General features: G+C 43.9%; 1 protein-coding gene across 4 annotated transcripts in view; it reads left to right on the top strand.

Annotated features, from left to right (window-relative positions):
• The window catches only part of ppargc1a (peroxisome proliferator-activated receptor gamma, coactivator 1 alpha), a 36,393-nt gene extending 22,909 nt beyond the window's left edge, over positions 1-13,484 (top strand). For 3 of the 4 annotated variants that reach the window (XM_041031220.1, XM_041031219.1, XM_041031218.1), the window contains exons 8-13: positions 3,253-4,486; positions 6,275-6,367; positions 7,341-7,461; positions 9,322-9,443; positions 9,828-9,979; positions 12,356-13,484. In XM_041031220.1, the coding sequence (XP_040887154.1) occupies positions 3,253-4,486; positions 6,275-6,367; positions 7,341-7,461; positions 9,322-9,443; positions 9,828-9,979; positions 12,356-12,459 (1,826 nt within the window). In that variant the 3' untranslated portion in view covers positions 12,460-13,484. The remainder of the gene's footprint in view (positions 1-3,252; positions 4,487-6,274; positions 6,368-7,340; positions 7,462-9,321; positions 9,444-9,827; positions 9,980-12,355) is intronic. The other variant, XM_041031221.1, reaches the window with a different exon arrangement.
• Positions 13,485-14,102: the final 618 nt, after the last annotated feature.

Genomic DNA, 14,102 nt, shown 5'->3' with positions numbered 1-14,102 from the left:
GTATGATCTGTGCCTTCCTTCCTTCAAGTCCCTAGCCATACAAGCAATTTGATCAATTGGGAGTCATTTTCCATTGTTAAGACTTACATGCAAAGGATGCTGTTTTGTAAATGGAGTCAGCGTGAGGGTTTTTCATCATCATTATTGACATCATCCTTTTGTTTTACTGAGTTATAATTAATTGCATCAGAAGAAAGCTGAAGGCAGAAGGTAATTACACAACAAAAATGAAGGGAATCTCAGTGAAAGAAAAATTATGGGGGGTCAAATCATTGTGTCGTTCTCTGTGCGAATTATGTCAGTAATAACCCCCCTTCTGTCCCAGATTAATTATCTAAGGTCAAAAAAACAAAAATGGCTGCCCTTTAGCCTCTCACTCTGTGTGATGTTGCACTGGTCTCTTGGAATATTCATTTACCAACAAGGGAAATGGTCCTCATACATACCTCATGTCTGCCCCCTGCACCTTCTACTTAGCCCTGGTGGGGGATGGAAATGTATGGCACATAAGACCCCGGGAGGTGTCCCTCTGTCCTTCTGACCGCGGTCGAAGCTCCGTTAAACACTTTTGTGTAGATAAGCGTCTGGGGTCAAAGGGGCTGCTCGTTGAGACCTAAAGAAGGGAAAGAGCAGGGCTGCTTAAGCTCTGGGGCAATCAAGCACAGTTAATATTTCTTCCTGTTTTACTGCATGTGGGCGAGTCTATTGACCTGTGGCCAAATCTGGGCGACCGTTCTGTTCCACCGCATCCATTTTACAAGCACAGTCAAATAAAGCCCTTCACCTGACTTCACCGTACTGCGCAAATTTAGGATTGAATATTAGCAGGAAAGTCATTAGTCCAGAAAGCTCCAGGTTACTGAGCCCCTTTCCTACTTAGGGATTAGCCTTTGAGTCTTGTGCTGTATGAGACAGAGACAGATGGATATAGATCCCAGTAAGCAGAGATGAAAGCTTTGAGGTTCGGAGTTAAATGTCCTTTGCAGATTTAGACTAACATTCCACTACAATAGAGATTATGCCGGTGTTACTGATAACCAGATGGAAGTTATCCAGGTGGGCGGTTCCACCCTCCACCTTCAGGGCAGGTAGACAACTCGCTGATGGAACTTTCCATGAACTGTTGCCAGTAGCATATTATATTATGCCTTTATGATCTCCAGTTGTAGTAGTAGTGGTTACTGTTTCATAGAGAGATCAGTTTAATTATCAGTTGGACATAGACCTGTACATCTTGTACTGAACCAGATTATGTTTAATACTACATAATAGCACCTTTTGAACTGTTTGCTGCATGTTTTCTTGACACTTCTCAGAGAGGTACTGTAAAGCTACAACAGGCAGTGAGACCCCCTGGGAACTAACTGTTCAGGCCTAATCTCTGCCAAGCTAATAGATTTACCCTGTGCTGCCGTGTTGTCTTTAATTACTGTATCTCATGACACTGGGGTGGTCTGTGTGTTGCTATTTGCATGGCTTACCGGCGGATCAACTCTTTAAGCCCGGAGTTGTTATTCGCTCCGAGGTCTCCTCACAATTTACAGCTGGACAAGAAAAAAAAAAAGATTATAAAACCCTCCTCTTTCTTTCTTTCTGTCTTGCTCACTTGCTTCATCATTTTCTCTCCGGTGGCTACATGATTGGTGTTTGTGTCTGTGGATCATCCATCACTAGCAAGATTGACTGAGAGGCACATATTTATCTAATTCTGATTTATTTCACCTCCATCGTTAATGGCTCCTAGTTTATGACCCCACGCGCACATTGTTTTGGACAGATGGTGCTTCATTGTTGAAGCAGAAGTTCCTCAGGCATTGTGTGGCACCCCCTCTCCCTCTATGCCTTCTCCTTTGCGTAGCTCATTTCATTGGCATAATGCATTTATATGTCTATATCAGAACTGAAAGACGGAGGAGAAGGAAGGGAGAAGGGGGGGGGGTGGGGGGCTTGCAGTCCTACTTACAGACGCATCCAGATAATAAGTAGGATGATAATCCGTTGGATCAGGCATTCCGAACACAGCAAGTGGTTTCAGAAACTTGCATTTTTATGTATCAGGCTCCCTCGCTCTCTTTTCCAAGCTGTCTTCCCGGTGCATACTCTAACGCTGGATTTGATACTAATAGCTGTCATTTGGTGCAATTCGCCAGCTCCAGAGGAATGATGTGCATTATAAGAAAGGCAAAGAGGAGGGGAGAGCATAGGTGTTTCAAAGTGCCTGAGTTTGACTCTGGTGAGAGACTGTTAGCGATGAGAGTATGCGTGTGGGGACACATTTGTTCTGTACGAGACAGAAACAGGAAAAGATGCCAGGAGATGGAAAGGGAGGAATAGAGACTGATCCATGGAAGACGACAGACGGGAAGTGAGAAAAAGGGAGAACACAAGACTAAAGGAGAGGAGGAAAGAGAGAATGAGAGTAATGGTGGTGGCTGTTTGTGTGAGTGCATTAACAATGCTATAAAGTGGGCTCATCTCAGGACTTCTCATATAACTGCCATCTGTCTGGTTGTAAATCTGTAGGAGGCGGGGGAAGAGATGGGGGGCACAAGCGGTGGGGACATGCCATCTGAGAAGACTGACAACCCATTCGCCAGTACTTCCTGTGCTTCCATGACATAGCAGACATCTCACTATGGCAACATCACTAGGCGTACTAATATATACATTAAGAGTAGTGACATATCTTCCTACATTGTTTTACAGCGATGGTGCTATATCATCTTGAAACGTGCATGGCGTCATGTCAGTTATTGTTCTTTCAGACAGATAAAAGAGGTCTTTGGTTTTATTCAGATGAATCGCCTGCTGACATTTGTGTGAGGCAGGCAGAGATATGATACATGTACTTTAATTTTTTTTCATCGGATGCATTACGTTTGTCCTCTACAGGGTTTTGTGTTATGTTTTTTTTTTTTTTTTGTTTCATGAAAAGGAATCTTTCCAAGGTCAGAGAGGAAGAGGGTGGCAAGTCATCCGTATTATAGCACCACCATATTAAGTTACACCAAGCATTACATTAATCTGTCAAGATTGCAATAAAATAGAGATCAGGATTAGGCCAAGTGAAAGTGAATATTTTAATCAGGCATGTATCTGTGTCCACTGTCCATAAACGGACCTGGGAGTTTATAGATGAGTGAGGGGAGGAGGGAGAGGGGGGATATTTGGAGTGGTTTGCATTATGATTCCATTTTCATTTTATTGCCCCCACCCCTCCACCAATACCTCTGTGTCTTCATCCCTCTGCAGGTCTGACACCACCTACCACGCCCCCACACAAAGCCAGTCAAGAGAATCCTTTCAAAGCATCGCTCAAAACCAAGTTGTCTTCATGTTCCTCCTCAGCCTTGGCATGCAAAAGAGCCAGGTTGAGCGAGTTGGGCCCCGGCGCTCTGGCCCCGGCCCCAGGTGCCTCAGGCGGGGGCCCCAACAGGAAGGGTCCCGAACAGACTGAGCTTTATGCCCAGCTGAGCAAAGCGTCCACCGCCCTCCCTTACTCCGCCACCCAACACACAGTGGTGGGCGGCCTTGAGGAGCATCGCAGCACTAGCAACAATAAGCGGGCGGCGCCCCGTGGCTACAGTGACCATGACTATTGCCAAGCGTCAGCTAGTACTAAGAAGGACGGCGGCACAGCCACTGTTACCATGACTACAGCAGCGGAAATGACAGTCACCTCAGGTGCCACTGCTGCTCCCATGCCTACTGCAGGCACAGTGGTGGACAGGCATGTCGAATGTAAGGACTCAGCCATGCCACCATCCTCTTCATCATCTTCATCTTGCTCTCCATCATCAGCTTCATCTGGTCCTTTGGCCAAGCAGCAGAATTTTTCCTCTGTGGATGGAGAACCAGTCCAGGTCCAGGGGCTAGGGAAGCAGACCCTTACACAAACCACCCAGATCTCCTCACAAGAGGCCACTGTTGACAGGGACCAACAACACCCTTCTGCCACCAGCCGAAAGCTCCTGTGCGACCAAGAAATTAGAGCAGAACTCAACAAGCACTTTGGCCACCCCTCACATGCCCTCTGTACTCAGGGTGGTCAGGAGAGAGAACCAGGCAGCAAACCGAACAAGACTGCAGCCCTTCGGTCCCTTGAGGAGGGAGAGGATGACTACAACTCCCAGAGGCTGCCTGGCTCCAGCTACCTGCATCCAGGGTTCCTGCCCTTCCACGATGAGCTAGAGCTGGGCGAGGGCCGTGAGAGCCGCTTCCTCTATCCATGGGAGGGCACCCCCCTGGACCTACTCTTTGACTGCCCCCCCTGCTCTCCCTCCTGTTCCCCACCATCCAGCTGCTCCCCTTCGCGAGGCTCCGTCTCCCCACCTTCCTCCCTCCTCCTGTCGCCTGGCAGGCCTTTCTGCTGGACCAGCAGCGGGTCCCGCTCCCGTTCTCGTTCCCACTCTGGCTCCCGCAGCTCCTCCTCACACTACCGAAGGCGCTCCCTCTCCAGCTCACCTGACAGACGCCCCTCTTCCTGGTAAGTTATCTCTCTCCCTCACACACACACTCTCTCTCTCTCTCTCTCTCTCTCTCTCTCTCTCTCTCTCTCTCTCTCTCTCTCTCTCTCTCTCTCTCTCTCTCTGCACACACATACGTGCACGCACATGCACACACATCTCCTGCTTCTTTTGGCTGAACCTTGGCAGCTCCCCACCCATGCAGTTTAAACAGGGCTTAGAGCTGACAAAACCGGCCTGATCAGTCGTCAGAGCTGATGTCAGACAGGATATACCCTGGAGACTCTTAGCATGGATCCTTGACCTCCTGCTAGTCTTATCTTTGTCTGGACTAAATGCAGAATAGATTTGGCAGGTCCTACACAAAGCCAAATTGTCTGCAGTTGTTATGCTAACCAAATTCTGCGTATTAAACCAGGTGGTGCTTTCCTTTCTCTGAACTGACAATGGGGAAAGAAGATTGGTTGAATGGCGCAATGAACAATGAACAAAAAAAAAAGAAAAAACCCAGAACATGAAAGGTGCCAGAGGCACTGGACTTTTGAACAGTATGAGTTTTCATCTTTAGGCAGGGAGTTATATTTGAGTGTCTTCCTAACACTCACACCCCTCCTCACTCACTCCCTCACATGCTCCCATTTTTTGTTTGATGCCGGGGCTATTGTTTTAAGCGGCAGCTGTTGTTTTTACTGAGTGGCAAACCCTTTTCTTTTACATCCCCAGAGATGAAAGCCAAATCCAGGCTGTGGGAATGTAGTCTCAAAACCCCTCTCAAAAGAGACTCCTATCATCATACCACTGTGTGAGAACTACATTTCCCATGCTTCCCTTTGATCAGGGCCGAGGGGTTTTCTGTTGGTTTTTTTTTTTTTTTTTTGGTCTTAGAACAGAGGATAACTATAGTTGCTGAGAAGGATGTGAGTAAATTCAGTTTGTCAGTAGTAGTTCATTGAGTGCCTCCACTGCACTGACTCAGTTTGTTTGCCTGATTATTTAAAGGTCAGTTTACTCCACAGAGCCAATAGAATTACTTTATTCTGTTTGGGCCCTTGCTCTACACCAACCTGCTCACAGATTATACAGTAATAGTCCCAAAGCATTCGATCAGAATCTGACACGAGCTTTCTAAAAATACTGGATAGGGATTGGAGTTTTGAAAGTGACAGAACAAGACGCTTGTTAGATTTTCATGCAACAAACGACAGACAGAATTTCAGCAAAATAACTCTCAAAAATCTTCCCCTCTGTTCAAGTTTCACAGCGCAAGATCTTAGATCTTTTCAAACTGGCATTCATCTGCTTCACTGAGCTTCCCAAACTTCTCTCCCTCCATTATTCAGCTCTTCCTTCTTCAGCAACACTTCAATAATTAAGCATCAAGCTTAAGGAGTGCAAGGGTACAAGCTCTGCAGTCAGGCCACTGGGGCCTACAGTATTGACCATTTCCTCATACAACATAGATAGCGAGTGCACGTATATGTTAGCTGAGGTGTGTAAAAAAGATGTGTAGAAAATCATGCACACGTTCTGTGGCTGTGGGTTAGATTAGGACAAGGCTAGGAGAATAGAAAATGCTTTTATCTGGAATTAACCCAGTTTCTATCATCTTAATGGGTATTTCAAATATCAAAGAAGTTAATTTGGTTCGCAAAGCCAAGAACAAATTAAGCAAGGTGTCACAAATTTTCAGCAGTCAACAGCATGTTTTATTCCCTTTGAAACATTTTTCCAATGTGTCAGATGAACATCATTCCAAGGTGTTGGTAAAAATAAGTTTTCATATTTAACATTTACTGTTTTTCCCTCAGGTCTCGTCACAACACAGATTCAAGCACTTTTCGCTCCAGGACTCATAAGAGTCCCCACCCTCAGTCTCGATCTCCTCTCAGCCGCAGGCCAAGGTGATTATTTTAAATGAATTATTTAACTTCTAATTTATTTTGTGTTATTAGCCTTCAAGTTTGTTCAAATGTGTATTCTTGGAAACTGCCTGATGGAAAGAAGCTGAAAAAAAAGCTGAAAAAAAAAGAAAACTACCAAGCAGTCACCATAATCAGTGAACTTTTCCCTGTCACCGCTTAGAAATAGTTTGATTTCTCTGTGATTCCCTTTCCACATCAATACTGAAGCCTTTCTGCAGTCTGTCTCATCCACATGGGGGCCCCTTGACAAACATTCAGGGCAAATATGTTTAATTGATCGTGTTTTATTGGGCTAGTGACAAGAGGATCCCAAATCATACTGATGCACATTCATACTTCGCTCATGAGTTGAAGCTCCCAGCTGTATAATGATGCTTATTCAACTTAGTGCCTCTGTAGTTTTCCGTGAGCCACTGCAGAGGGGGACCATTTCATATGCAGAGAAGTACTGGCAGAGTGCAGAGAGAGAGAGAGCGGGAGACTGACACCATCTCAGCGCTCCGAGCTGATTTGGCACCCACGTGCCTAATGACACCCGACAAGCCAGAGAGTCACTCATCAGTCGAAAACTTAACGGACACGTCTTGTGCGAGTCTGGGGTGTGGGAGAAAGTTGCACTTTCCTTCTTGATGAAGCCCTAACTAAGCAGAAAGTAATGACATGTGAAGTTGTGCTGACAGTTGCAGCTGCCTGGCTCCCCGACCGCGCTGCTCGCCGGCACTCCCGCGGGCCTATCCTGTGGGCTCCGTAATCATATCAGTGGCAAAGAGACATCTTATTAACATGTCCATTTCCTTTCCGTTGCAACCTCCTTCTCAGCCATCAGTGGTGAGAAAACGGGGGACTTCTCCTTGGTGAATACTGGCAGCTGTTCTTCACAAGCATCAACAGGAAGGGTGAATTTAGAGGACGAGCGAGGACAGCGATGTCATACGTATCTTGTCCTCCACAGGTATGACAGCTATGAGGAGTACCAGCATGAGAGGCTGAAGAGGGAGGAGTACCGCCGGGACTATGAGAAGCGGGAGTTCGAAAGAGCTGAGCAGAGAGAGAGGCAAAGGCAGAAAGCAATAGTGAGTCAACGAACACAGCTGCCATCTCATTTCCTCTATCGCCCTTGGTTTTTTTTTGTTTTTTCTGCGCAGTACTTCACGTTTTTCCTGCTGCCGCTGATAAAAGACTGCATGCAATCACTGCTGTGGCACATGTACAAATTCCTGCAAACACACAGAAACCTCCCACAGACACATACACATTACTTAGGATGAGACAGCCTCCAGCCCAGTGCCTTGTGCCACAGTGTCTCTCCACTGAAAGAATACATACAAAGTGAGTTACTGAATGATTCAGGCGACAGGCCCTTCCTCTTTATCTCCGGGTTGTGTATTTTTAACGTCTCTGTCATCTGGAAACACTGTCGACTCTTATTAATCACACCACAGGGGTAAAATGTTAAAATAGAGGAAAACGGAAACTAGGAGAGCAAGACGGGGAAAGGACAAAAAAGGAAACGGCTGCTGATTCTCTTGAGCTCTTTTCCTTTTTCCTTATCTATTTCAAACTTCAGCCTGATGCAGTGAATATCACATTTCTCCCATATCTCCACTCTCCTTGTCTCAGTGTGAAATTACTCAGGTTTCCAGCGAGGCGACGCTACTACCACCCGTTGATAAAGCGCACATTAAACAATGGAGTAATGCAAACACGGCTTGGCACGCATACATTTTCAGAGATGGAGAGACAAACAATTATGAGCAGTAAAGCTCAAGCTGTCAAACAAGGTTTGCAAGGCCAGGGATGTGAAAGCGTCTCCTCGTGTCTGTCCGTCTCTCTCGTTCTGTTTTTTTGCCCCATTCTCTCACTCGCTCGCACACCCACACACACAGGCAGCCCTCAGGGTGCCATCAAGAAAAGACTGCCCATTTATCAGTTGTCAGCAACTAAACCCCTAATTCAGCAAATACTTTTTTGTCTCTAACAGTATGTAAGCATTAAAGAGAGTGGAAAAAGCATAAAAACAGTAATCTGTAGTTAATTTATATTTTTCTTGGCTACTCTGTATAAGTCACATGGGGCAAAGGTGAACTTTGAGTTTAACACCAGGCAACTGATTTACATATATGTTACGACTACCCTCAAGACAGCATTCAAAATTCCAACAGGCCTCAATGGACATGCCTCAGTAATGGCAAGTAAATGAATGAATAAATAAATAATACTAGTGATACACTGTAGCCCCAGGCTTGTGCTGTATTATATGATTAGCAGATGCAATTAAACTACTCAAAAGCTATAATTGCAGCCTGGTGCAGCTTGTTCCTAAATTATTCTGCTATGACCCCCACGTCCTCTGAGGTTCAAGGAAATCCATGTTTTTTGCCCTGTGGCTCCACTGCTGCTGCTCTTAATGCTCCCTTTCTGTTGGATATGAATATCCTTACAATATTAACGGACCTCTCAGTTAACAGCCCCGCCTACTTTTGCTGTATATTTTAACTTTGACTCCCAAGTTGGAGAGAAAGAAACAGGCTTTTCTGATATATGGCTGAGTCACCCCACAGCTTTATTTTTAGCTTTCATGAAAGAAGGAGCAGCCGCAAACTTAAGACATGGCATCATTTGATAAAAATCACTCTGTCTCTGGTTGATGAGTTGCAGAGAGAAAGAGGAATTGTAGTGCCAAGGCAGATTGAAGGCGCTTCCAAACTGCAACTCTATCAGATAAGAGGAAGCAAGCCGAACCAATCACAGAGGAACACAACAGACAGGCAGAGCAGAGGGACAAAACCGGGGGCCCAAAGTCAGCCGCGGTATCCACAGGAGTGATCAAGACCAATTCATTAGGGCTCAGTGAAGAAAGAGAGGGGAAAAGGAAAAACAGACTCCCCCTTTTAATCTCCTTCCTCTGCTCTGTCTGTCCTCTTAACGAGCAGGAGGAGAGACGGGTGGTGTACGTGGGGCGACTGAGGTCCAACTGCACCCGGACAGAGTTGAAGCGCCGCTTTGAAGTCTTTGGCGAAATTGAAGAATGTGCAGTGAACTTGAGGGACGATGGGTAAGGCCCCGGGACTTTCTGTGCACGTGTGTGTGCATCTGTATAGTGGTCTGGTGTGAGTGTAAGGTGATAGTAGACATCCATTTGAGCATTTCTGATTATAACAACAATAATAATAATTTCATGTAACATACAAAACTCTTCTGCTATAGCTGCTGAAGTTAGAGCAAAGGTGAATGTTTAAGGTCTAAGACACAGAGCTTTTGTAGTCTCAGAGCGTCTCCTGATTCATCTACTTCTAGGCCTGCAGAGCCCCAAAGATACACATTTATTGATTCTCTTTTGCATATAAATAGCGTGATCGTCATCTAAGACAAGGCCCCCTGCTCAGTTATTGTTGCCCCACAGCAACACTCTGACGTATCATTTTCTATTCTTGACCAGGGACAATTTTGGCTTCATCACGTACCGCTACACTTGTGACGCCTTTGCCGCCCTTGAGAACGGACACACCTTACGCAGGTCAAACGAGCCTCAGTTCGAGCTGTGCTTTGGCGGACAAAAGCAGTTCTGCAAATCACATTACACAGACTTGGGTAAGTGCAGCTTTGTTGTTCTCTGCATCAGCCCCCTGCAGTCATGCAGTATATTTGCGTAGCTGGGAGGACTGTCAGTGTAAAGAGCAGGGGGGGTGGGGGATGATAAGACAGTGAAGAAAAAAGAAAAAAAAAAAAGGATTGAGTGATGCTTCCAGATCAAAGGAGACCCATCTCTGTGCTGGTAAAATTCTTACAGCACTGAATGTGTCCACCAGGCATTTGTGGCTCAAAAGGGCAAAGAGAGTTCAGAGGTCAGTCAGTGAACACGCAGAGAATAGAGCTCCATTTCCTCCCTGCTGCTTGTGTCTTCAGGAAAACGAGGCAGACTCCATTACTCATATGGACATGGGATGCTTGTTTCTACTATGTTGATATGAAAAGCAAGACGTTCGGGAGAAAGATTGCCCTTAAAAGCACGCATGCAGCTGTGTAGAAGGTGTGTTTTCGTGTGCCGTGTGGCTGTGGGAATCACTTTAAGATCATGTAGAAGAAGAGGGAGGAGTAGCGATGAAATTACGAGGAGAAAGACGTGGTACAACAAAGGCAAGAAAAGAGATGAGGTGAGGAAGAAGAAGAAGAAGGTGGGAGCAAGGTTAAATCCCAGCAACCCCTCCTCTCTCTGGAGTGAGGTTCCATCTGTTGCCAGCTGTTGCGGCGTTGAAACGAGGTAGAGCCTTGATGTGGCACGTAGGGGCCGGTCATTTACATAGAGGGAGGGTCCACTGTGTGCACACCTACTTATACATACCTACTGGCTTTGTTGGGATTCCAGCAGTGGTGGCAGACTGAAGTGCAGCAGAATTCATCTAATATAGGTGTAAAGGAGTAAATACTGTAAAAGTACACATACTGTATGTAGCTGATGTACGTACAGCTTCTTTTTTGGCCAGATACATAAATGTCAGATAGAAAACTGAACTCAAATGAAAGCAGCTGAAGGCTGAATGACGCATTCGATAAATAATGCACATTATGTGAAATGAAGGCTTTTTCCTCTCTGCCCTTTTTGACATGTGAAGAAAAAAAAAAGCCACTTTCTTCTCTTCTGTAGTTGCACAGTGATAAAGGTGGAAGTAATTGAGCAGCCATATTGACTCTTAAGTGAGACATGCCTCATTATGTTAAGTGTTGCACGGCCACAAAAGATCATCTCCTCCATTTGATGACATACTGTATAAGAGAGATATTGACTCTTGCATCTGCAGCCGGTTTTCCCTCTGACATGTATTTACCAGCAAAATGTGAGGTCAGGAATGTACAGGGCAGAGCTACAAGAAGGTCAATAGATCACTTGAGAGAAGAAGAGCACTTTCCTCAATAAATGAAGCGGCTGCTATACATTTTCAAAACACATGCTTGAGGCCATCAGCTTTTTAAGAGAAGACATGATGAGAAATTGACACACAGAGAAACAGTTGCTAATCCTCAAGCCTTGAGGACAGACATTATGCCGAGATTGACTAATCAGTCTACTGAAATGGAAAGGCCTTCATTCGGCCGCCTCTTTGTCAGGAACAGGCTATTTTGGTCGTCCCCATACTGATAGCACAGGATAAAGAGATTGAGGGGAAGGGAGGATCTCTCCCCCTCTTCTCAATCTTGTAGGCTCTAGCTTCTTCCTTTTTTTTGTTTTCTGAGACACTGTCCATTAGTTTTAAGTAGTGCACCGGGATATTTTTCATCCCTCAAGGTGCACAGTGTGACGCAATCTAGCCCTTGGGCCATTGCATTAGATCACAACTGGCGTCTCCTAGCCGCCATGGTCATTCCCATTTCTCAAAGCTCTTGGAGTGTGCTGCTGGGCCCTTTGGGGGGCCCATTTGTGAAGCTGTCTGTTGTCAAAGATAAGATATTCTTCATGTGTTATCAGGTTGATCAGGAAAAATAGGACATATGGATACACTTTCACATCTCTGGCTTCCATAAAAAATAAATAAATAAATAAAAATTTCACTCCCTTTTTCTGAATTACTTGTTAGCAGTAAACAGGTTGCGATGTAACCATGTAGTTTGATTGAAACAATTTCCAGTTATTAATTCACAAGATCACATAGTTCAGCACACAAGGACTCATAAAACATGAGCTTCAAGACTGTTACTCATGAATTTGTGGGAATTTATTCACTGTAGCCAAAGACAGGGAGCAAATCATTTTTTTTTTCAGGGAAATGCACACCGAAGCTTAGTAGCATAGTAACTATCAGATTAACACTGAAGCCAGACATGAGAGAACAATACTGTTGTAAAAGCAGAATATTCTGTGAGCACTGACCATAAAGTCTTCTGAGAATATGAAGGTGAAGCTCTTGTTTTATGTGCATTTCCTAAGAATCCTGCGCTCTGCTCAACTCTAACCTACTCGCCCCCTTTCAGATTCCCATTCGGACGACTTTGATCCAGCCTCCACAAAAAGCAAGTATGACTCCATGGATTTTGACAGCTTGCTGAGGGAGGCCCAGCGCAGCCTGAGAAGGTAACCAGTTCAGTGGCACCTGCTGTCTGTCACAAAGAGGGACGTCTTATACCTCACTGTTGTTTCTCGCTCCTTTGACGAGACTACCAGAAGTTTTACACTCTATGTCATAGAGTATATAAGAATAAGTCTATAGACCTATATCAATATAAATGAATATATCAAAAATAAAGTTTACATGAACATAGCTGCTGAAGAGCTGGGAAGAGACATTGCATTCTGGGAAAGCCAGTGAACCCTCAGAACCCAGTGCACAGGTTTGGTGCACTCTACTGCTGTACAACCATCAGTGAAAGAAGAAAAAAAAAAAAAACTTTAATGATTTTTTTTTCTCCAAGCACTACAATGCCCACAATTCTTTTGGGGTGAAAACATGCAGCTTGTTCAGCCAGATTTGTTTTTCTTTTGCTGTTGATTTTTCTTTCTTCTCTCTTTTAAATCTGGTGTTTGGATCTGGTGTTACATTACAAACAAGAGTATAGGGAATTGTATCTTGGAGGTAAAATTCTCAAGGTAACATTGTTGTCTACATTTTAAGGAGAAATGTAGCCGTGTATTTACAAATATTATAAAAAGGAATATTTTTATTTTATGTACATATCGGATAAAGTTCTTTATTTGTTACAGCTATGCACTGTAAAACGCAGCCTTTTTTAAAAATGAGGAGAACATTTCTTAATTCAGAATGTCGATCTGTAGTAATTACAATACTGTAAAACATATTGTACACCTACATGATGTTTAGAAGACATGATATGATTGTAAAGAAGAAAAAAAAGATGTGTCTGATTGCTCATTTTGAGGGAGCATGTGAACAAACGTCCTTTTTTAAGTTATTTTGTTGGGGAAAAGAAGTCAACCATGTATAGTTTTCTCTGTTTATAAAGTTTCTCAATCAGTGTTTTTGCTTATACAACCAGTGTAAAATGCATTTTTAACGTGTTTTTCATGATTGTAAAAAAAAAAAAAAGGAAAAGGTACCCCATTTTTTATTAATTATTTCTGAAGCAATCAGAATATATATATATAGATATATAACTCGGTTTGATTTCATTGCTTTGTATGGTTCTCGTTTTGATTACCTTCAGTGAGAGAGAATACTGCATTCAAATCTTTTCAATCAGTACAAACACATATTTATCTATTTATTTTAATATTAGAATCAAAAAATATTTATGAGCTCCATTTTACATGGCGTACCTCATAAAATTTATTTGCTATTTATGTTGTCCTTCGATTTGTGTTATTTATCTTGTAATCACTAGACAGGGTGTACAATAAATGGTTTGGTGGGGGATAATATTACCTTCTATGCCTTTCCGAAACAATCAAAACATTCAGCTAATCACTCCAGCAGCCAACCCCTCATCATTTTAGTGATTTCTGCCTCCGTTATCAGTCAGATCTGCAGCACGTCACCGGTTTCCTTTCCACACAGAAGCAGAACATGAAGCAATAAAATGATTTTGCAGGAATTTAGTTGTACCACTATAACACTTGTTGTCGTCGCTCCACTCGCGCTTGATTATGTGAATGCCAAACAAAAGTTTACAATTTCCTTTTCCTGAATTTTTTAAAGATCTTGTATTTGATGTACAAAATATATATATACAATGATGCTACTAATATTATTCACAATAATTACAA

This window comes from Toxotes jaculatrix, chromosome 23, assembly GCF_017976425.1.
Source record: "Toxotes jaculatrix isolate fToxJac2 chromosome 23, fToxJac2.pri, whole genome shotgun sequence".
NCBI lineage: Eukaryota > Metazoa > Chordata > Actinopteri > Toxotidae > Toxotes > Toxotes jaculatrix.
Note: the sequence above shows the minus strand (reverse complement) of the source record. Positions and strands in the feature narration are given on the sequence as shown.